This window comes from Hypanus sabinus, chromosome 6, assembly GCF_030144855.1.
Source record: "Hypanus sabinus isolate sHypSab1 chromosome 6, sHypSab1.hap1, whole genome shotgun sequence".
NCBI lineage: Eukaryota > Metazoa > Chordata > Chondrichthyes > Myliobatiformes > Dasyatidae > Hypanus > Hypanus sabinus.
In genome coordinates this window covers 16563186-16585358 of record NC_082711.1, presented here as the reverse complement: position 1 = coordinate 16585358, position 22173 = coordinate 16563186, and the positions used below count along the sequence as shown (strand labels likewise).

At 45.1% G+C, this 22173-nt stretch overlaps 1 protein-coding gene and 1 long non-coding RNA gene across 9 annotated transcripts in view; one reads left to right on the top strand and one right to left on the bottom strand.

The window, feature by feature from the left end:
* The window catches only part of LOC132395335 (uncharacterized), a 120960-nt gene extending 118060 nt beyond the window's left edge, over positions 1 to 2900 (bottom strand). For 6 of the 7 annotated variants that reach the window (XM_059971784.1, XM_059971782.1, XM_059971787.1 and 3 more), the window contains exon 1: positions 2645 to 2896. In XM_059971784.1, the coding sequence (XP_059827767.1) occupies positions 2645 to 2753 (109 nt within the window). In that variant the 5' untranslated portion in view covers positions 2754 to 2896. Of the gene's footprint in view, positions 1 to 2644 lie in introns of all 7 variants that reach the window. The other variant, XM_059971790.1, reaches the window with a different exon arrangement.
* LOC132395337 (uncharacterized) lies at positions 486 to 19404 on the top strand. 2 transcript variants are annotated; one of them, XR_009512571.1, is made up of 3 exons: positions 486 to 568; positions 5065 to 5155; positions 19165 to 19404. It is a non-coding gene; the product is annotated as an uncharacterized LOC132395337 (long non-coding RNA). The 2 variants fall into 2 exon arrangements; XR_009512570.1 differs by lacking the exon at positions 486 to 568 and adding an exon at positions 2338 to 2422.
* Positions 19405 to 22173: the final 2769 nt, after the last annotated feature.

The following is a 22173-nucleotide window of genomic DNA, read 5'->3' as shown; positions in this document are numbered from 1 at the left end:
CGTGGAATGTACAGGTTTTATCCAGGTGTTCTGGTTTCCTCCCACAGTCCAAAGACGTACCAGGCAGGTTAATTGGTCATTTTACATTGTCCAGTGTTTAGGTTAGGGTTAAATTGGGATTAATGGGCAATTTGGTTCAAAGGGCCTCAAGGTCTACACCACACTGTATCGCTAAATAAAAATTAAAAGTAACAGGTTGATGAGAACCACTTTGTTACCATGCTGCCACGGTTCTGGTCACCCAGCTGTCGGAAGGATTAAGCTGGAGAGGGTGGAGACAAGATTCACAAGGATTCTCCTCGGATTGGAAACCCATGAGCTACAAGGAGGGGCTGGTCAGACTGGGATTTGCTTCCTTGAAGCTCAGAAGGCTGAGGGGTGACCTTATAGAGGTATATAAAATCAGGAGGGATGTAGCAAAGATGGATTGTCACTGTCTCCTTCCCAGGGTTGCCTAAAACTCGCGGGAGTAGGGGAGAGGAAATATTTTCAAAGTACCCAAAAAGCAACTTTTTCCATACAGAGACAGGCGATTAAATGGAACGAACTGCCAGAGGAAACTGTAGAAGTGAGTATAATTAGAATGATTAAAAGGAATTTGGACAGATACGTGGATGGGAAGGGTTTCTAAGTGTAAATCGAAGTAAATTTATTATCAAAGTAAGTATATGTTAACATATACAACGCTGAGATTCATTTTCTTACAGGCATTTATGGGAATATAATGTAATACAATAGAATCTAGATAAAACTAAACTAAGACTTAAAAACAACCAATGAGCAAAAGACGAAAAAGTGCAAACAAGAAGATAAATAATTCTGAGAACATGAGTTGTTAGAAGTCCTTGGAAGTGAGTGTAGGTTGAATTTTGTTGAGTTGTGGTGAGTGAAGTTATCCATGCCGGTTCAAGAACCTGGTGTAATTATTGTTCCTGAAGCTGGTGTTTGCAGGTAATAACTGTTCCTGAAACTGGTGTATGCAGGTAATTATTGTTCCTGAAGCTGGTGTTTGCAGATAATAACTGTTCCTGAAGCTGGTGGTATGGGACCTATGGCTTTTGTACCTCCTGCCCAGTGGTTGTAACGAAAAGAGAGCATGGCCTGGATGGTGGGTTTATGTGGATATGGTCCAAGCTCAGATAAATGGAACTAGCTTGGATAGACATTTTGTTCGGCATGCAAGTGGAGGGCTGACGTGGCTGCTTCAGTGCTGCTAGCTCTCTGATTCATTGTGACACTTGAAGCTGGTGATTTTTTAAAAACTTTATCTTATCAGTACACTCACCTTACTCCAAACCCAACACAAAACAGAGCTGACTCTTAACCAACTCCTGAAAATTACACATAGCAAAATAAAATTTTTACCTGATTTTAAAATTACTTAGAAGAGTAAGCCTTAGGTTCACACTCAAGTGTTATATTACGTTCCTTAAAACCAACAGGACTGTGGTCAGCCACTCGTGGTTCTTGGAGTGGGCTTCCTCACCCAACCCACCCTAACTTCTGAAATGACCCAGCATGACATTCATGGACAATCAGGACCAATGTCGACCTTTTCAACCCATATTCTCCTTTTCTAAGTACATGCATTTAAAATCTTAAGGAGGTCTCTTGTGACATTTTAGGCCATTTTTAAAACGTCTTAATTGAAGCTGACACACAAAATGCTGGAGGAATTCAGCAGGTCAGACAGCATCAACGGAAATGGATAGACAGTCCACCATTTCCCCTTCATCAGGACTGGCTGAAGAAGGGTCTGATGACCCTTACCCTGGTGAAGGGTCTCAGCCAAAACACCCAGCATTCATTCACTAATTTCCATTGCTGCCGCCTGACCTGCTGAGTCCCCTCAGCAGTCTGTGCCTGTTGCTCTGGGTTTCCAGCATCTGCAGAATCTCTTGTGTTTTTAACCAGAACTTCCAAGTCTTCTAAAGCTACATTCCCTTGTGATAACCTTCATTTGTGGAGATCAGACGCGGTGAAAACCGTGGGCTGAATTCGATTAACTCTGTTGCGTTTTCGGCTCACGGTAAGGAGTAAAGGAGCCGGCGTGAATGGAAACTTAGCGTCCCTCGGAGGGGAAACGAGGAAACATGAGTGGACTTTGGTTGACTAAAAATTAAACACTGCATCCATCATCCATCGTAACATACTGGAAGCAAATCGATGACTATAACCCCGCTGCTTTTCATCAAAAGCTCACCGCAATAACGACGGCTGCGGCGATAACCCCGAGTTCTGACGAGTTAAAAGAACGCATGTGGTGGCAAACATGAGATTTCGTGCCAGATATGAAGTTACACCTCGTCACCCGCCGGTCCTATGTATTAGGGTCAGCGGACGCGCTTTCCAACTTAGAGCCAAACGCAAAACCCAAGCGGAACATAAAAAGCAACCTACCTTTAAAAAAAAGTCTTTCACGGTTAGTAGATAGAGAGTGTGGAGGGTCCACTATCACCGGGCGATGACACTCAGTGAAGGGAAAGGGTTGGCGTTGCTGCTGGGTGACCGCTGGATGATAGTGGACATCTGGAAGTGATGGGTCACCGAGGCACCTGCGTGCAGATACCCCGGCAGAGCCCGGGAGGAGGGAGCGAGGGGGGCAATGCGCGGGCGGGAGAGCGAGGAGCGAGCGTTCCCTCACCGATATTGAGCGCGGACTGGGTGCTGCTGTCGTCCCAGGACTTCCTCCAGGAGCTGGAGCCCGCGCTTTCGCTCAGGGACGGGCTGTTGTCGCCGCCGCTGCTGTCCATGTCCGGCGCCCGCGCAGGGGGTCAAACCACCGCCGCTGCCCCCGGGGCGAGATGGGTGAGGAGAGCCTCCCAGAGATAGGCGTCAGCCATGTTTGTTGATCTAGATGTGGTCGATGCGGGGGCGGGCAGGCGAGAAGGAGGGGACGGGGAGGGCCGCCAGTGACGCGCCGGGTGATCGCCGCACCCCGCCGGCGCCCAGCGCACCTGAGTACCGACCGACACGTGGGCCCGGGGGCCCCAGGCGGACCCGTGACATCCCAGCTCAGCACAGACCTGTCCGGGTCATCCGAGCACCACAGATATCCCAGCCCGGCTCCCCGGGATATCTGACTGGAATATCCCAATCCCAGCCTAACTCAGACTAGCCCTGTTCTTCCCAGCCCAACTCCCCACTGACCTGTTCAGGACGTCCCAGTCCCAGCCTAACTCAGACTAGCCCTGTTCTTCCCAGCCCAACTCCCCACTGACCTGTTCAGGACGTCCCAGTCCCAGCCTAACTCAGACTAGCCCTGTTCTTCCCAGCCCAACTGCCCACTGACCTGTTCAGGACGTCCCAGTCCCAGCCTAACTCAGACTAGCCCTGTTCTTCCCAGTGCAGCATACCCCAGCCCAACTCCCCACTGACCTGTTCAGGACGTCCCAGTCCCAGCCTAACTCAGACTAGCCCTGTTCTTCCCAGCCCAGCTGCCCACTGACCTGTTCAGGACGTCCCAGTCCCAGCCTAACTCAGACTAGCCCTGTTCTTCCCAGTCCAACTCCCCACTGACCTGTTCAGGACGTCCCAGTCCCAGCCTAACTCAGACTAGCCCTGTTCTTCCCAGCCCAACTGCCCACTGACCTGTTCAGGACGTCCCAGTCCCAGCCTAACTCAGACTAGCCCTGTTCTTCCCAGCCCAACTCCCCACTGACCTGTTCAGGACGTCCCAGTCCCAGCCTAACTCAGACTAGCCCTGTTCTTCCCAGTCCAGCATATCCCAGCCCAACTCCCCACTGACCTGTTCAGGACGTCCCAGTCCCAGCCTAACTCAGACTAGCCCTGTTCTTCCCAGCCCAACTCCCCACTGACCTGTTCAGGACGTCCCAGTCCCAGCCTAACTCAGACTAGCCCTGTTCTTCCCAGCCCAGCTGCCCACTGACCTGTTCAGGACGTCCCAGTCCCAGCCTAACTCAGACTAGCCCTGTTCTTCCCAGCCCAGCTGCCCACTGACCTGTTCAGGACGTCCCAGTCCCAGCCTAACTCAGACTAGCCCTGTTCTTCCCAGCCCAGCTGCCCACTGACCTGTTCAGGACGTCCCAGTCCCAGCCTAACTCAGACTAGCCCTGTTCTTCCCAGCCCAACTCCCCACTGACCTGTTCAGGACGTCCCAGTCCCAGCCTAACTCAGACTAGCCCTGTTCTTCCCAGCCCAACTCCCCACTGACCTGTTCAGGACGTCCCAGTCCCATCCTAATTCAGACTAGCCCTGTTCTTCCCAGCCCAACTCCCCACTGACCTGTTCAGGACGTCCCAGTCCCATCCTAATTCAGACTAGCCCTGTTCTTCCCAGCCCAACTCCCCACTGACCTGTTCAGGATGTCCCAGTCCCAGCCTAACTCAGACTAGCCCTGTTCTTCCCAGTCCAGCATATCCCAGCCCAACTCCCCACTGACCTGTTCAGGACGTCCCAGTCCCAGCCTAACTCAGACTAGCCCTGTTCTTCCCAGCCCAACTGCCCACTGACCTGTTCAGGACGTCCCAGTCCCAGCCTAACTCAGACTAGCCCTGTTCTTCCCAGCCCAACTGCCCACTGACCTGTTCAGGACGTCCCAGTCCCATCCTAATTCAGACTAGTCCTGTTCTTCCCAGCCCAACTGCCCACTGACCTGTTCAGGACGTCCCAGTCCCAGCCTAACTCAGACTAGCTCTGTTCTTCCCAGCCCAGCTGCCCACTGACCTGTTCAGGACGTCCCAGTCCCAGCCTAACTCAGACTAGCCCTGTTCTTCCCAGCCCAACTGCCCACTGACCTGTTCAGGACGTCCCAGTCCCAGCCTAACTCAGACTAGCCCTGTTCTTCCCAGTGCAGCATACCCCAGCCCAACTGCCCACTGACCTGTTCAGGACGTCCCAGTCCCAGCCTAACTCAGACTAGCCCTGTTCTTCCCAGTCCAGCATATCCCAGCCCAACTCCCCACTGACCTGTTCAGGACGTCCCAGTCCCAGCCTAACTCAGGCCAGTCCAGGAGATACCAGCTGAATCCAACTCAAAAGTTGCCCTGTCCAAGACATTGCCAGCCCAAATACTGACATGCCATCTCTGCCAACTGTTCTCAGGATTGGCCTGCTCATAACTCAGGAGAGAGCGGTCCTGGATATTTCAGCCCAGAAGAACAGACTGAGGTTTTTGAATCTACGTTAGACACGGGTAAGGTACCCCATGACTTGAGGGCAGCAAATGTGGTATCTTTGTCCAAGAAAGGCAGCACTCTAACTGGTAATGTAGATGTTTAATGTCAATGGTTGTCAAGTTATTGGAAAGAGTTCAAAGTAAATGTATTACCAAAGTACATATATGTCACCAAATAGAACCCCGAGATTCATTATCTTGCAGACATTTACAGTATAACAAAGGCATACAATAGTGTCAGTTAAAATCTACACACAATCAGAGACTAGCAAGCAAAAGAAGACTCTTAAATTCCCGCATACAGGAGTTCCCACACTTTTTTATGCCATGGACCCTTACCATTAACCAAGGGGTTTGTGGACCCCAAGTTGGAAACTCCATGCCCTAGTATATTTGCTTCTACCATCACCCCCAGCTACATGCTCCAAACACTTACCAATCGCTGTGTAAAGAAAAATCCTGCCTCTGACATTCCCACATATTTTCCTCCAATCATCTTAAAATTATGCCCTCTTGTATTAACCATTTCCGACCAGGGTAAAAGGCATTAGCTGTCCTCTCTATCTATGCCTCTTACCGATCTTGTGCATCTCTAGCAAGTCACTTCTCATCCTCCCTCACTCCAAAGAGAAAATCCCTAGTTTGTTCAACCGTTCCTCATAAGTATGCTCTTTAAACCAGGCAACATCCTGGTAAATCTGCACCCTCTCTAAAGCTTCCACATCCTTCCTATAATGTTTAGATTTGATAAAATGACTTTTAATTGTTCATATGTGCCATGTGGCATTGTAATTGGTGGAAACATACAGAATTCACAACCATTGACATTGGGTTGGGGTTCACTTTGAGAGGCTGCTCTGCCGTGGTGAGGTAATTACATAAAGGACTTTTACCGCACCTCGTGTGTTCAGTTTTCAGTGTTCAATAAGTGAGTTGGCTACAATTTTTCTTAAACATAAAACACCTCTGCCATTTTATTTGTAAAAACCTACAGTATGATGTGGGAGACTATGGTCTTTCCATAACCATGATTGTTCTTGGCAAATTTTTCTACTGAAGTGGTGTGTTATTGCCTTCTTCTGGACGGTGTCTTTTCAAGATGGTGATCCCAGCCATCATCAATACTCTTCAGAGATTGTCTGCCTGGCATCAGTGTTGTATAACCAGGACTTTTGATATCCACCACCTGCTCCCATGGCTTCACGTGACCCTGATCGGGGGCTAAGCAGGTGCTACGAGGTTTGGCCTCATCAATAAAGATGATGAAGTGGTGTACAGAGAGGAGGAAGATCGCCTGGTAGAATGTTGCGAGTCCAACAACTTGAGTCTCAACATGAAAAAGTGAAAAGTGGAAAAGTGAGTCTGGACTTTAAGGTGCAGGCTGACCACAGGTCCTCCATGGAGAGAGTTAGGAGCACCAAGTTTCAGGAAGTGAATATAATGGACAATCTTACCTGGCCCCTGAACACCACCTCTTTGGCTGAGAAAACACAGCAGCTTCTCTACTTTCTGAGGAGATTGGGGTGAGCGAGGCTCCTCACCCCTCCCAATTTTAACCAATTTTTATAGGAGCACTGTTGAAAGTGTCCTGACCAGCTTCATCACTGTCTAGTACAGGAATTGCAAGACATCTGACTGCAAATCCCTACAAATGATTGTGAGGACTGCTGAGTGGATCATTGAGGTCTTGCTTCCACCCATCAGAGATATTTATCAGGAGCGCTGTGTACGTAGAACCCTTTTTCGCAGTCCAGTCTGTAGATTCCTCATCCTAGTTATTTCCTTTTCCCTGTGTTCCATTGGGCTCCTTGATTAAGGCGCCTGATCTTCATTTCATACTGGGAACATAAGAGGCTCCAGGTTACAATGGAGATTTGCTGGACTGTCACCAGAAGTTCATCACTGGAAACCAGTCACCAGAAGCCAGTCATCGGAAACCAGTCACCTCACCATAGCCACTGCGGCTATGCTCATCCCCTGACCGCTGAGACTCGTGGACTCTAGTCTCTTCGGTGCCTGTGGCTGCTTAGTGAATTCAGTCGTTTTCGTGTCCAGCTGAGTTGCTGTCTGTTTTGCCACTGCTGTGAGTAAGGTACAAGTCCTGTCGTTTTCATGACCGGCTGAGACATCTGGCCATTTGCTGCCACTCTGAGCAAAGACATGTATAGACTGTCGTTGTGTGGTTTTGTCTCTTCGTTGTCCAAGTCCTTTCCTGCTGAGTGGGCCTGGCCATTCGCCACTACTCCGAGTTGGGTATTGTCTCTTCGTTGTCCAAGTCCTTTCAGCTGAGTAGGTCCGGCTGTTTGCTGCTACTCCGAGTTGGGTATTCTGTCTTTTTGTGGTCCAAGTCCAAGCTCATGGTCTGAGTTCCGGGTCCAAGTCGAGATCCAAGTCAAGTTCCAAGTCCAAGCCGAGGTCCAAGTTCCGAGTCCAAGCTGAGGTCCAGGGTCTGAGTCCAGGTTCCTAGTCCAAGTCGAGTCCAAGGCAAGTTCAAGCCCGGGTTCCTTGTCCAAATCCTAGACCAGGTTTACCTGTTTGTTATCCAACATTTACATCCATGTTGACTTTTTGTCCTCGCTCCTTGGCCTTTCTAGTAACAATCAATAAACCCTGTTCTGTTTATACTACCTCTGCGTCTGTGTCCTGTACTTGGGTCCGCTCCCAATGCCCCCTTGTAACATCCTTAGCATTGTCAATGATCCCTCCCATCTGTCCAACCATCTCTTTGATCCCCCACCATCAGGCAGGAAGCACCTTATCGTTAGGACAAGACTGTTAGGATGGAAAACAGCTTTATCCTTTCAGGCCATAAGACTACTGAACTCCCTGCCACCACCCAGTCTCACCACATATGAAGTGCCACTAGTGTTATCCTTTGAGCGGCCATTCCTTTGAGTGTGCCAGTCTTTAGATTGGCTTTGACTCATCAGGCTTGGGTGAAGTAGATTGTCTTGTAAGCTACTGTTCCTCTGTTCTTATTTGTTCAGTCCTTATCTGTTAGTGAGAATGGCTCCAGGGGCAGAGTGTAGGATGTGGGACCTCCAGTCTCCCACAGAAACACATCTGTACCAGGTGCACCGAGCTGCGGATTCTGAGAGAATGTATTTAGGAAATGAAGCTGCAGCTTGATGACCTTCGGCTCATATGGGAGCCTGAGGAGGTGATAGACAGGAGCTACAGGAAGGTAGTCACCCCTAGCTTGCAGAAGACAGCAAACTGGGTGACTGTCAGAGCACAGCCAGAGCAGCTCATGGTTGAGCCCACTCGGGGATCAGCTGTTCTGGATTGGGTGTTCCACAATGAATCAGAATTGATTAGAGAGCTTAAGGTAAAAGAACCCTTAGGGGAAAGTGACCGTAATATGATCAAATTCACCCTGAAATTTGAGAAGGAGGAGCTAAAATTAGATGTATCAGTATTAGAGTAAATTAAAGGAAGTTACAGAGGAATGAGAGGGAGTTGACCAGATTTGATTGGAAAAGAACACAGGCAGGGTTGATGGCACAGCAGCAATGGCTGGAAATTCTGGAAGCAATTTGGAAGGCGCAGGATATATAATCCCAGAAAGGAAGTAGTATTCTAAAGGCAAGATGACACAACTGTGGCTAACAAGGGAAGTCAAAGCCAGCAAACAAAGCCAAAGAGAGGGCATATAATAGAGCAAAAATTAGTGGGAAGTTAGAGGATTGGGAAGCTTTTAAGTACCAAGAGAAGGCAACTAAAATAGTCATTAAGAAGGTGAAGATGGAATACGAAAGTAAGCCAGCCAATAATATTGAAGAGAATACCAAAAGTTTCTGCAGATACACAAAGAGTAAAAGAAAGGTGAAGAAAGAAGACCTCACAGGTTGGGAAGATGTTGATTATTAAGGATGAGGTGTCAGGGTACTTGTGGCACATGATAAAATAGGCCATAATCAGCATGGTTTTTGGGCATGAAGGACAGCAGGAGATTGGGACCGGGAGGACAATTGGATCAGTCGTGATGAAATGGCAGACGGACTCGATGCGCCAAATGGACTAACTCTGCTCCTATATCTCATGGTCTTATGGTCTTATACTGTTTACATTTTAACTTGTATCATATATGCACCTTATTACCTGTATTTGTTAATTTATTAATGCTAACACTATGTGTTATATGTATGAGTTTTATGTTCTGTGTTGTGCACCTTGGTCTGGAGAGATGTTGTTTCATGTGATGGTATACATGTGTCCAGTTGGATGGCAATAAACTGAACTAAAACAAAGACTCAAACAACCAATGTGTGCAAAAGAAGATTAAATGCAAATAAAAACATATGTATAGTTGAATGACAATAAACTGGACTTGAACTTGGAAAGTTTCATCTAAGACAACTTGCCTTTCAGGCATGGAAACCTGCTCTGAAACTGATGATAAAAGGAATGGAATGAAGCACAAGACTTTGATAACAGTGAATGAATCAAGATTTACTACCTCACTATTCTGCTCCCTTTTTGCAGTACCTATTTTTTACATCACTTATTGTAACATATATGTTTTAATGTATTGCATTGTACTGCTTCCGCAATACAACAAATTTCACAAGTCAGAATCGGAAGTGTTTAAGTGCTTTGTAAATGGGATTTGGTGGGTTTTAAGGCCAGCAGAGGTGACTACAGTTTCAAAACAAGTAAACTTGGGAAAAGCCAGTCAGGAGCCATCGAATCTGAAGGTGATGAGTGAAAAGCAGGCGGTGAGGGGTGGTGGGGTGGGGGAGAGGAATTGGATCCAACAGCTCCCATGTGCTGCTGGATCCACATAACAATAAATTAGCACAATAGTGGGGATAGCTGACCACTGAGATGATAATGGTCAGAGGTCACTGATGAAGAAGTTTGAGGAATGTCATCCCTTGCTGCTCAGCATGGCTGAGAATCCAATCACTGAGCACCATTTATCTCGGTCCTGCACAAGAGAGTTGTGGACACTGTACACTCCATCACTGAAGCTAGCCTCCCATCCATTGATTTCATCTGCTCTTCCCGCTGCCTTGTGAAAGCCTCCAGCATGATCAAAGACCTGCCCCAAACCCATCATTCTCTCTTCTCCACACTTCCATCCGGCTGAAGATACAAAAGCTTGCAATCAGGCACCGCCAGGCTCAAGCACAGTTCCTATCTGGCTGTTATAAAAATCTGGAAAGGACCTCTTGTATGATAAAGATGGACTCTTGATCTCAAAATCTACTTTGTGGCCCTCGCACCTTATTGCCTACCTACACTGCACTTCTCTGTAACTGGGACATCAGCACTATATTTTTGTTTATTTATTTTATTGAGATACAGCACAGATAAGGCCATTCCAGCCCTTCGAGCCAGAAATTCCAGGCGGCCAAACATTTTTTTTCTCAACAATATTTTTATTGGTTGTTTAAGTCAAGAAAGCATAGTACAAGGAGTACAAAGTACATAACAAATGTACAATTCACATCTATGAAAGAGATGCGCCCACAGTACAATCATGCTTTGGTTGCCTCCCTGCCCCACCCTACCCCTCCCAATTCCCATCTCCAAGCCATCATTGCATTAGCAAAAAGGGTTAAACAGAACCTTTATCCTCATGGAGCTGCATTGGTATAGAGAAGGTGTATTTTCCTAACACATAAACAGTTGTATGCTTACATGGCGAGAGGAAGAATAAAGGACCGGTGGGGACCACACGGTTCTGGAATATTAAGTGTGTAGTAGAGAAAGGTGAGGCGGAACAAGTGATAAGGAGGACACATGTACAGAGGGATGGTCTGACGGAACATGGAGTTAAATGTGTTGAAAGAATAAGTACATTTAGGAAGGACAACAAAATTCTAGGGGCGTATAGCCCGATGGGAGTTCGGGGAGCTGGGTTAAGCACAATAGGCAGTGATTCAAACAGAGAGAGGAGAAATGGGCTAAAAATTCTATATCTGAATGCACGAAGTGTCAGAAATAAGGCGGATGAACTTGAAGCTCAGGTGCGAATGGGTAACTATGATGTTGTTGGGATAATGGAGACATGGCTGCAGGGAGATCAGACCTGGGAAATGAATGTACAAGGGTATACGTGCTATCGTAGGGACAGAAATGTGGGCAGAGGGGGTGGGGTGGCCCTGTTGGTGAGGAATGAGATTCAGTCCTTTGCAAGGGGGGACATAAGATCAGGAGAAGTAGAGTCTGTGTGGATAGGACTGAGGAACAGTAAGGGCAAAAGGACCCGAATGGGTGTTGTCTACAGGCCACCAAACAGTAGCATGGATATTGGGTGCAAGTTGAATAGGGAGTTAACCTTGGCATGTGGCAAAGGTAATGTCGCAGTTGTTATGGGGGATTTCAACGTGCAGGTGAACTGGGAGAATCAGGTTGGTGCTGGACCCCAGGATAGGGAGTTTGTAGAGTGCCTATGGGATGCATTCTTGGAACAGCTTGTACAAGAGCCGACCAGGGACAAGACTATTCTGGATTTAGTGTTATGTAATGAACAGGATTTGATAAGCAATCTTGAAGTAAAGGAGCCATTAGGAGGTAGTGATCATAATATGATAAGTTTTTATCTGCAATTTGAGAAGGATAAGGGCAGCTCGGAGGTGTCAGTGTTGCAGATGAACAGGGAAAACTATGGAGCCATGAGGGAGGAGCTGGCCAAAGTTATCTGGATGGATATCCTAGCAGAAAAGACAGTGGAACAGCAATGGCAGGTATTCTTGGGAATAATGCACAAGGTGCAAAATCAGTTCATCCCCCGGAGAAGGAAGGATTCAAAGGGGGGAAGGGGCCACAGTGGTTGGCAAAGGAAGTCAGAGATTGCATAGCATTAAAAAAAAAGGAAGTATGACAGAGCTAAGGTGAGTGGGAGGACAGATGATTGGGAGGTTTTTAAGGAACAACAGAACTTAACTAAAAAGCAATACGGGGAGAAAAAATGAGGTACGAACGCAAGCTAGCCAGGAATATAAAGGAAGATAGCAAAAGCTTTTTTAGGTATGTAAAGAGAAAGAAGATAGTTTAGAACAATGTTGGGCCCTTGAAGAATGAATTGGGTGAAATTGTTATGGGAAACAGAGAAATGGCAGAAGAATTTAATGAATACTTTAGATCTGTCTTCACTAAGGAAGACACAAGCAATCTCCCAGGTGTATGGATGGGTCAAGGACATAGGATAACAGAGGAAATGAAACAGATTGACATTAGGAAGGAAACTGTGATGAGTAAACTGATGGGACTGAAGGCTGACAAATCCCCAGGTCCAGATGGTCCGCATCCTAGGGTACTAAAGGAGGTGGCCCTGGAAATTGCGGATGCATTGGTAATCATTTTCCAATGTTCCTTAGATTCAGGATACATTCCTGAGGATTGGAGAATGGCTAATGTTATCCCACTTTTTAAGAAAGGAGGGAGAAAGAAAACAGAGAACTATCGACCCATCAGCCTGACATCAGTGGTGGGGAAGATGCTAGAGTCCATTATTAAGGATGAAATAGTGGCACATCTAGATAGCAGTGATAGGATTGGGCCGAGCCAGCATGGATTTACCAAGGGTAAATCATGCTTGACTAATCTGTTGGAGTTTGTTGAGGATGTAACCAGGAAGTTAAACGGGGGAGATCCAGTGGATGTAGTGTACCTCGATTTTCAGAAGGCATTTGATAAGGTCCCACATAGGAGATTGGTGGGTAAAATCAAAGCTCACGGCATTGGGGGGAAGACATTGACATGGATAGAAAACTGGTTGGCAGATAAAAAGCAAAGGGTAGTGGTGAATGGGTGTTTCTCGGAATGGCAGGTGGTGACTAGTGGGGTGCCACAGGGCTTGGTATTGGGACCACAGCTGTTTACAACTTACATCAACAATTTAGATGAAGGCATTGAGAATAACATCAGCAAATTTGCCGATGATACTAAGCTGGGTGGTAGTGTGACATGTGATGAGGATGTTAGGAGAATTCAGGGTGACTTGGATAGGCTGGGTGAGTGGGCAGATACTTGACAGATGACACTTAATGTGAATAAGTGTGAGGTTATCCACTTTGGGAGTAAGAACAGGAAGGCAGATTATTATCTGAATGGTGTAGAATTAGGTAAGGGAGAAATACAAAGAGATCTAGGAGTCCTTGTTCATCAGTCACTGAAGGTGAATGACCAAGTGCAGCAGGCAGTGAAGAAGGCTAATGGAATGTTGGCCTTTATTACAAAGGGAATCGAGTACAAGAGCAAGGAAATCCTCTTGCATTTGTACAGGGCCCTGGTGAGACCACACCTGGAGTATTGTGTACAGTTTTGGTTTCCAGGGTTAAGGAAGGACATCCCGGCTGTAGAGGAAGTGCAGCGTAGATTCACGAGGTTAATTCCTGGGATGTCTGGACTGTCTTACGCAGAGAGGTTAGAGAGAATGGGCTTGTACACGCTGGAATTAAGGAGATTGAGAGGGGATCTGATTGCAACATATAAGATTATTAAGGGATTGGACAAGATAGAGGCAGGAAATACGTTCCAGATGCTGGAAGAGTCCAGTACCAGAGGGCACGGTTTGAGAATAAGGGGTAGGTCATTTAGGACAGAGTGAAGGAAAAACTTCTTCTCCCAGAGAGTGGTGGGGGTCTGGAATGCACTGCCTCGGAAGGTAGTGGAGGCCAATTCTCTGGATGCTTTCAAGAAGGAGCTAGATAGGTATCTTATGGATAGGGGAATCAAGGGATATGGGGACAAGGCAGGAACCGGGTATTGATAGTAGATGATCAGCCATGATCTCAAAATGGCGGCGCAGGCTCGAAGGGCCGTATGGTCTATTGTCTATGTCTGAGTTCGTAGAATTTTACCAGAGAATGCTGAAAGTCAGGGAATTATGTGCAAAGGAAAGGGAGAAGGGATGAAACTTTAGTTTGGCTGGGAATTCTGAAAATATTCAAGAAAGGGTCCCCACACCTTTTGGAACTTTATGTCCGAATTGAGAATTGAACAATGGATCTTCTCAAGGTATAGACTGGACATGATGCAGCCAAACATTTAAATTCCTATTCCCATTCCTGTTTTGACATGTCAGCACATGGCTTCCTCCTGTGCCATGATGAAGCCACCCTCAGGATGGAGGAACAACACTACATATTCCGTGTTGGTAGCCTCCAACCTGATGCCATGAACATCAATTTCTCCTTCCAGTAAAAATATTTTCCCTCCTTGTCCTCCCCACTCCTTCTCTTTCCCACCCTGCCCTCTTACCTCTTCTCACCTGCCAATCATGTCCCTCCTCCTTCCCTTTCTCCCATGGTCCAGTCTCCTCTCCTATCGGATTCTTACTTATCCAGCCCTTGAACCTTTCCTACCCACCTGGTTTCACCTGTTACCTTCCAGCTGGCTTTCTTCCCCTCCTCCCAGCTTTTTTTATTCTGGCGTCTTCCCCTTTCCTTTCCAGCTCTGAAGTAGGGTCTTGGTCCAAAGCGTTGACTGTTTATTCATTTCCATAGATGCTGCCTGAGTACCTCCAGCATTTTGCGTGTGTTGCTTTATTCTGTTACTGCTTTTCGCTTGGTGCTTTCTTGATGTACTGTACTTAGGTCAGAATCAGAATCAGTTTTATTATCATTGACTTATATTGTGAAATGTGTTGTTTTGCAGCAGCAGTACAGTGCAAGACATAAGTAAATATAAGAAAATTAAGTGCTTCTAATGAGAAGGGGGCATGCCCTGCCCTCTTAAAATGTGTTGTATGGATGGCATGCAAAACAAAGTTTTTCCGCTGTACACATGAGAATAATAAACAAATTACCAATAGCTTTAAAGAGTTTCATATCTCCCCAGAAGCACTTCCATTGGTTGAGTACATCTGACATGATCACAGCGTCAGATGTGTGTATCATTCTTCTCTCTTGGCACAGCTGTAGCTTATAGAACTACCGTGGTTTATGGAACTTAAAGATATTAAAAGATTTTTCACTATTTTTCAAGGATTTCTCTCTCACCAAATCATAGTCCTTGTAAAACTTGCTAAACTTCTGATGAATTTATTGTAAAAAAAAATGGAAAATTTAAAAAGCTAAATGTGAAATGTCTCAGTTTAACAAAGTGGACACAATGCAGGTCCCTGAGATTACTCAGGACAGTCTGAGACAACCAGGTAAGGCTATTTGTAAAATTCCCTGATACAGTGCAGTTCTGAGAGAAATGATCCCAGATGACAACTGATAACAGATGTTGATTCAGCAAAAGTGGCCAAATGAGTCACCATCCATATGTCCTTCTGATTATTACATTTCCAGGGTGCAATCACAATTAGTTCACTTCTCATTTCCACAAATAATAACAAAAAATATTCTGGAATTTATTTAACCTCTTCTACACTGAAATGAGCCTTTCTATAAATCTCCTGCACTGTGAAGTAGAAGTAAATCTAAGACTGGGCTGAAAACTTCACTGATATAAAAGGCCAATTAATTTAATCTAACAAATTTCAAAGGTTATGTACAATGTAGCAATCATAAATAATTTATATGACGATTTCATCTCATAACCTTTAACGTATCTTAAGGAAGCTTGCACAGTATGTGGTATAGAAGTCCATTTTTAACACCTAGATTGGTGATGAGAGTCCAGAACACTGCAGAAATAAAGACATGCGTAGAAAAATAAAGAATAGATTTAGAATATGGCTTCATTATGTCTCAAAACACTTTTACACGCAATTAGTTCAGCAGGCAAGCTCAGTTCTGCACTTTGTAGGCAAATTTTGTGGAACAGAGACATTAATTCTTCAGCCCACATCCACTCTTTAGAGGATCAAAAGTGGAGAGGGTCAATAACTTCAAATTTCTTGACATTATCATTTCAGAAGTTCTGTCTTGGGACCAGCATGCAATGCAATTACAAAGAAGACACAGCACCATCTCTATACGCAGATTCAGTTTTTTCTAAAACTTTGACAAACTTCTATGGATGCACAATTGAGAGTATTCTGATTGGTTGTATCACAGCCTTAGATGGAAACACCAATGCCCAAGAACAGAAAAGCTGACAAAAACGCATGGACACAGCCCAGTCCATCACAGGAAAAGCCCTCCCCACCATTGAGTTCGCACTACCACGAGAAAGCAGTATCCATCATCAAGGACCCCCACCATCCAGGTCATGCTCTCTTCCTGCTGCTGTCATCGAGAAGGAAGTCTTAGGTCTCACACCACCAGTTATTATTCTTCAACATTAGACTGCTGAACTAGTGTGGATAACTTCACTCATCTCAGTACTGAACTGATACCACAACCTGTGGACTCACTTTCAAGGACTCTACAACTCATGTTCTTGGTATTATTTATTTTCTATTTATTTATTATTGTTACTATTTGTTTTTCTTTTTATTTGCAGTTTGTCTTCTTTTGCACAATAATTGTTTGTCTTTCTGTGTAGTTTGTCTGTCTTGGCGTGTAGTTTTCTATTGATTCTATTGTGTTTCTTTGTGAATGCACACTCGAAAATGAATCCCAGGGTAGTACATATATGGTGACAGATATGTACTTTGATAAAACGTTTACTTTGAACTTCTGGGTACTTTGCAGTCCTTTGGTTTCAATATTGACTTTAAGAATTTCAGTTAAATAGCCTTACCTGTTTATCTCACTACTGGCTACCTTCCATGCAAGGTCATCCAGTTTCTCTCTTTCCACAGATGCTCGCTATCCTGCTGAGTATTTCAAGCATTATCTCATTTCTGATTTTCAACAGCTGCTGTACTCTACACCCAAAGTTACAGTTACAGAGTCATACCCATCCAGTCCATACCCCTACCATCCATAAACCTATCTAAACTTCTATTAAACATTGAAATTGAGCTCCATGCACCATTTACGCTGGCAGATTGTTCCAAACTCTCATAACCCTCTGAGTGAAGAAATTTCCCCTCATGTTCCCCTTAAACTTTTCTCCTTTCACCCTTAACCCATGACCTCTGGTTGTAGTTCTACCCAACCTCAGTGGAAAAAGCCTGCGTGCATTTACCCTATCCATGCCTCTCATAATTTTTATACCTCTATATCAATCTCCTCTCAATCTTCTATGTTCCAAGGAATAAAGTTGTAACCTATTAAAGCTTTCCTTATAACTCAGGTCCTCCAGACCTAGCAACACCCTTGTAAATTTTCTCTGTACCCTTTCAGCCTTACTTACAGTGGTGCTAGTAGGTTTGTGAACCCTGTAGAATTTTGTCTATTTCTGCATAAATATGACCTAAAATGTGATCTTCACATGTCCTAAAACTAGATAAAGAGAACCCAACTAAATAAATAGCATAAAAACATTATATTTGTTCATTTATTTATTGAGAAAAAATGATCCAATGTTAAATGTTTTTGTTGGAAAAAGTACGCAAATCTTTGCTTTCAGTAACTGGTGTGGCCCCTTGTACAGCAATAACTTCAACCAAACATATTCAGTTCAGTCCTGCACATCGGCTTGGAGGAATTTTAGGCTACTCGTTCTTACAAACCAGCTTCAACTCTGGGATGCTGGTGGGCTTCCTTGCATGAACTGCTTGCTTTTGGTCCTCCCACAAAATTTCCATAGGATTAAAATCAGGACTTTGACTTGGCCAAAGATGATTTTTAAAAACCATTTTGTTGTTGATTTTTTCTTTCAGGTCATTGTCTTATGCATTTTCCAACTTCTATTAAGCTTCAGGTGATGGACTGTTACCCTGATAGTCTCCTGTAAAATATCTTGATACAATTTTGTATTCATTGTTCCCTCAACAATTGCAAGTTGTCCAGGCCCTGAGGCAGCAAAGCAGTTCCAAACCATGATGCTCCTTCCACCATGCTTCACAGTCGGGATAAGGTTTTGGTGTTGGTGTGCAGTGCCTTTTTCCCTCCAAACATGCTGGTGAGCATTTCTGCCAAAAAAGTTCAACTTCAGTCTCATCTGTCCACAGAACATTGTACCAGAAGCATTGCAGAACATCCAGGTGGTCTTTTGCAAACTTGAGGCATGCAGCAATGTTGTTTTTGGGAGCAATGGTTTCCTCTGTGGTGTCCTTCCATGAGCACCATTCTTGTTCAGTGTTTTTCTTATAGTGGACACATGAACAAAGACTTTAGCAAGTTCCAGGGATTTCTGCAGGTCTTTTGCTGTTACCTTGGGTTATTTTTCACCTCCTGCAGCATTGCACCGTGTGCTCTTGGTGTGATCTTTACAGGATACTGACTCCTAGTGGGAGTAGCAACAGTTAGTTATCAGTTTCTTCCATTTGTAGACAATTTCTATTACTGTGAACTGATGAACATTCAGGTCTTTAGAAATGCATTTGTAACCTTTTCCAGCTTCATGCATCTCTACAATTCTTCCCCTGAAAGTTGTTTTAATTGAGACATGGTGCACATAAAGAAATCTTTCTTGAGAAGAGTAGGCTCTGTAACCTGACTGTGTCTTGTTTTAAAGGGCAGGGCACCTCTATAACCCACACCTCCAATCTCATCTCATTGATTGGAGCACCTGACTCCAAATAGCTTTTGTAGATGGTATTACCCCAGAGGTTCACATACTTTTTCCAACAATTACATGTAATATTGGATCATTTTTCTGAATAAATAAATGAACAAGTGTAATTTTTTTGTGTTATTAATTTAATTGGGTCCTCTATTTTGCTTTAGGGCTTATGTGAAGTACATCTTTCTTGTACGTAGGTGACCAAAACTGCACACAATACTCCAAATGTGGCCTCACCAACACCTTCTACAACTTCAACATAACATCCCATCTCCTGAACTCAGTTCTTTGATTTATAAAGGCCAGTGTGTCAAAAGCTTTCTTTATGACCCTAACTATCTGTGACACTACTTTTAATGAATTATGTAGAATCAGAATCATGTTTATTATTACCGGCATATGCTGTGAAATTTGTTAACCTAACAAGAGCAGTACAATGCAATACATGATGAGAAAAAAAGTAAATCGATGACAGTAAGTATATATGTATATTGAATAGATTAAAACAGAGCAAAAACAGATATATAAATAAAGTGAATGTGTTCATTTGTTCAATGTCCATTTAGGAATCGTATGGCAGAGGGGAAAACACTGTTCCTGAATCGCTGAGTGTGTGCCTTCAGGCTCCTTCCTGACAGAAACAATGAGAAGAGGGCATGCCCTGGGTGGTGGGAGTTCTTAATAATGGATGTTGCCTTTCTGAGGCATAGCTCCTTGAAGATGTCTTGGAATGGTAACAGTAAATTGAATGTTTGGATGTACACTGTTCAGATGGTCATGGAACTGTTGGAGAGCCTGGAGTCCATGAGGTCACACTACGAAGGTGCCATCGACATATCTGAAGAAGCGTTTAGGGTGTAAGGGTGATGAACTCAGAGCCCTCTCCTCAAAGTCCTCCTTGTAGAAATTAGCAATAGCCAGCGACAAGGGCAATCCACAGCCACTCCACCCTGCCAGCTGTTGCTAATTTCCACATGGAGGATTTTGAGGAGAAGGCTCTGAGTTCATCACCCTTACACCCTAAACGCTTCTTCAGATATGTCGATGGCACCTTCGTAGCGTGGCCTCATGGACTCCAGGCACTCCAACATTTCCATGATAATTTGAACAGCTTACATCCAAACTTTCAATTTACGATGGAGACGGAGAAGAATGAATGGTAGCCTCAGACATGGCATCTATCAGAAACCCACTCACACGGATTTGTACCTCAATGATAAGACACCATCACACCACCCAACGTAGAGCAGTTCTTTCTCCTTTGATTAACCATGAAAAGACTATTTCAGAGCCAGACAGTCTCCATGAGGAAATAAGATGATTATGCATGACATTCCTACAGAATGGCTACAAAGTGAAGGAAATCAATCAGGCCCTTAGAAGGACCAATGGAAAACCAGGAAACCTAACAACGAGTGGAACCCATCACTACTGCCTGTCTTCCCTACATTTCCATGATTTCTGGAAGGATCGTCAGGATTCTGTAGAACTACCAGATTAATACCATCCACAAGCCCCTAAAGAACTCAAATCACAGCTCATGCAGGTTAAAGATGACCTGGGACTCAGGACAGCTGGTGTTTACAGGATTCCCTGTGAATGCGGAGCAGTGTATATTGGCCAAACGGAACGCACGGTGGAAACCTGCATTAAGAAGCATAGGTTTATCCGTTTGGGTTACCTGGAGAAATTGGTGGTAGCCGAATATTGCATTCGTGATAGTCCTAGGATTGACTTCAACAGCTCAAAACTACTGTGCCACACCAATGGTTTTTTAGGACTGCCAGGTAAAGGACGCCATTAGACCACTAGACATGCCCTGGCATCATCCCTGATGAAGATGGCAGTGTTTGTCATCGTAACTTTGGTTAAAATCGATACCTGTACCTGGCTGGAAGCCTGAGAATAGTCTATACCATTAATCTTGCCTCCACAGCTGCCTGTGGCAATGAATTCCACACCCTCATCTCCATTCTAAATGCACATCCCTCTATTCTGAGGCTGTGCTTTCTGGTTCTAGACTCACCCACTATAGGAAATATCCTTCCCATATCCACTCTCTCTAGGCCTTTCAGTATTCGATGGGTTTCAATGAGTTCTCCTTCATTATTCTGAACTCCATCAAGTACAGAGCCAGAACCATGAAATGCTCCTCATATGTTAACCCTTTCATTCCAAGAATCATCTTCATGAAGCTCCTCTGGATGCTTTTGAACGCCAGTGTATTTTTCTTAGATAAGGGGCCCAACTGCTCACAGTATTCCAAGTGCAGTCTGACCAATGCTGTAAAAAATCCTCAGCATTACATCTTTGCTCTTATGTTAAAGAAATTCCTCATTTCTATTCTAAAGGGATGTCCTTGCATTGTGAGGCTGTGCCCTTGGTGAAATGTGTAGGCCTTTTGATATTCAGTAAGTTTCAATAGGAAACCACCTCCCCCACCCCCGCCCCATCCCCATTCTTCTGAACTCCAGCACATACAAACAAGCCCAGAGCCATCAAACTCTCCTCATAAGTTAACCTTTTCGTTCCCAGCATAACTCTTGTAAACCTCTTCTGGACCTTCACCAATGCCAGCACAAAGTCCCACTCAATAGACATTAAAACAGATAATCCAGCCACTTGGCAATATGCAAACACGAGGAAATCTGCAGATGCTGGAAATTCAAGCAACACACACAAAATGCTGGTGGAACACAGCAGGCCAGGCAGCATCTATAGGGAGAAGTATAGTTTACGTTTCGGGGCGAGACCCTTCGGCAGGACTAACTGAAAGAAAAGATAGTAAGAGATTTGAAAGTAGGAGGGGTGGGGGAAATCCGAAATGACAGGAGGGGGAGGGGGGAAGCTAAGAGCTGGAAAGGTGATTGGCAAAAGGGATACAGAGCTGGAGGCTACCCAGCCGGTATATAAGGTGTTGTTCCTCCAACCTGAGTGTGGCTTCATCTTGACAGTAGAGGAGGCCATGGATAGACATATCAGAATGGGAATGGGATGTGGAATTAAAATGTGTGGCCACTGGGAGATCCTGCTTTCTCTGGCGGACACTCTCCCAGTGGCCATACATTTAATTCCACATCCCATTCCCATTCTGATATGTCTATCCATGGCCTCCTCTACTGTCAAGATGAAGCCACACTCAGGTTGGAAGAACAGCACCTTATATACCGGCTGGATAGCCTCCAGCCTGATGGCATGAACATTGACTTCTCTGACTTCCGTTAATGCCTCTCCTCCCCTTCTTACCCCATACCTTATTTATTTATCCCCCCCCCATTACTCTGCCTGTTCTCCATCTCCCTCTGGTGCTCCCCCCTTTTCTTTCGCCCTAGGCCTCCCATCCCATGATCCTTTCCCTTCTCCAGCTCTGTATCCCTTTTGCCAATCACCTTTCCAGCTCTTAGCTTCACCCCTCCCCCTCCTACTTCCAATTCTCTTAATATCTTTCCTTTCAGTTAGTCCTCACGAAGGGTCTCGGCCCAAAACATCAACAGTGCTTCTTCCTACAGATGCTGCCCGGCCGGCTGCGTTCCATCAGCATTTTGTGTGTGTGTTGCCTTTTCAATAGATGGGAT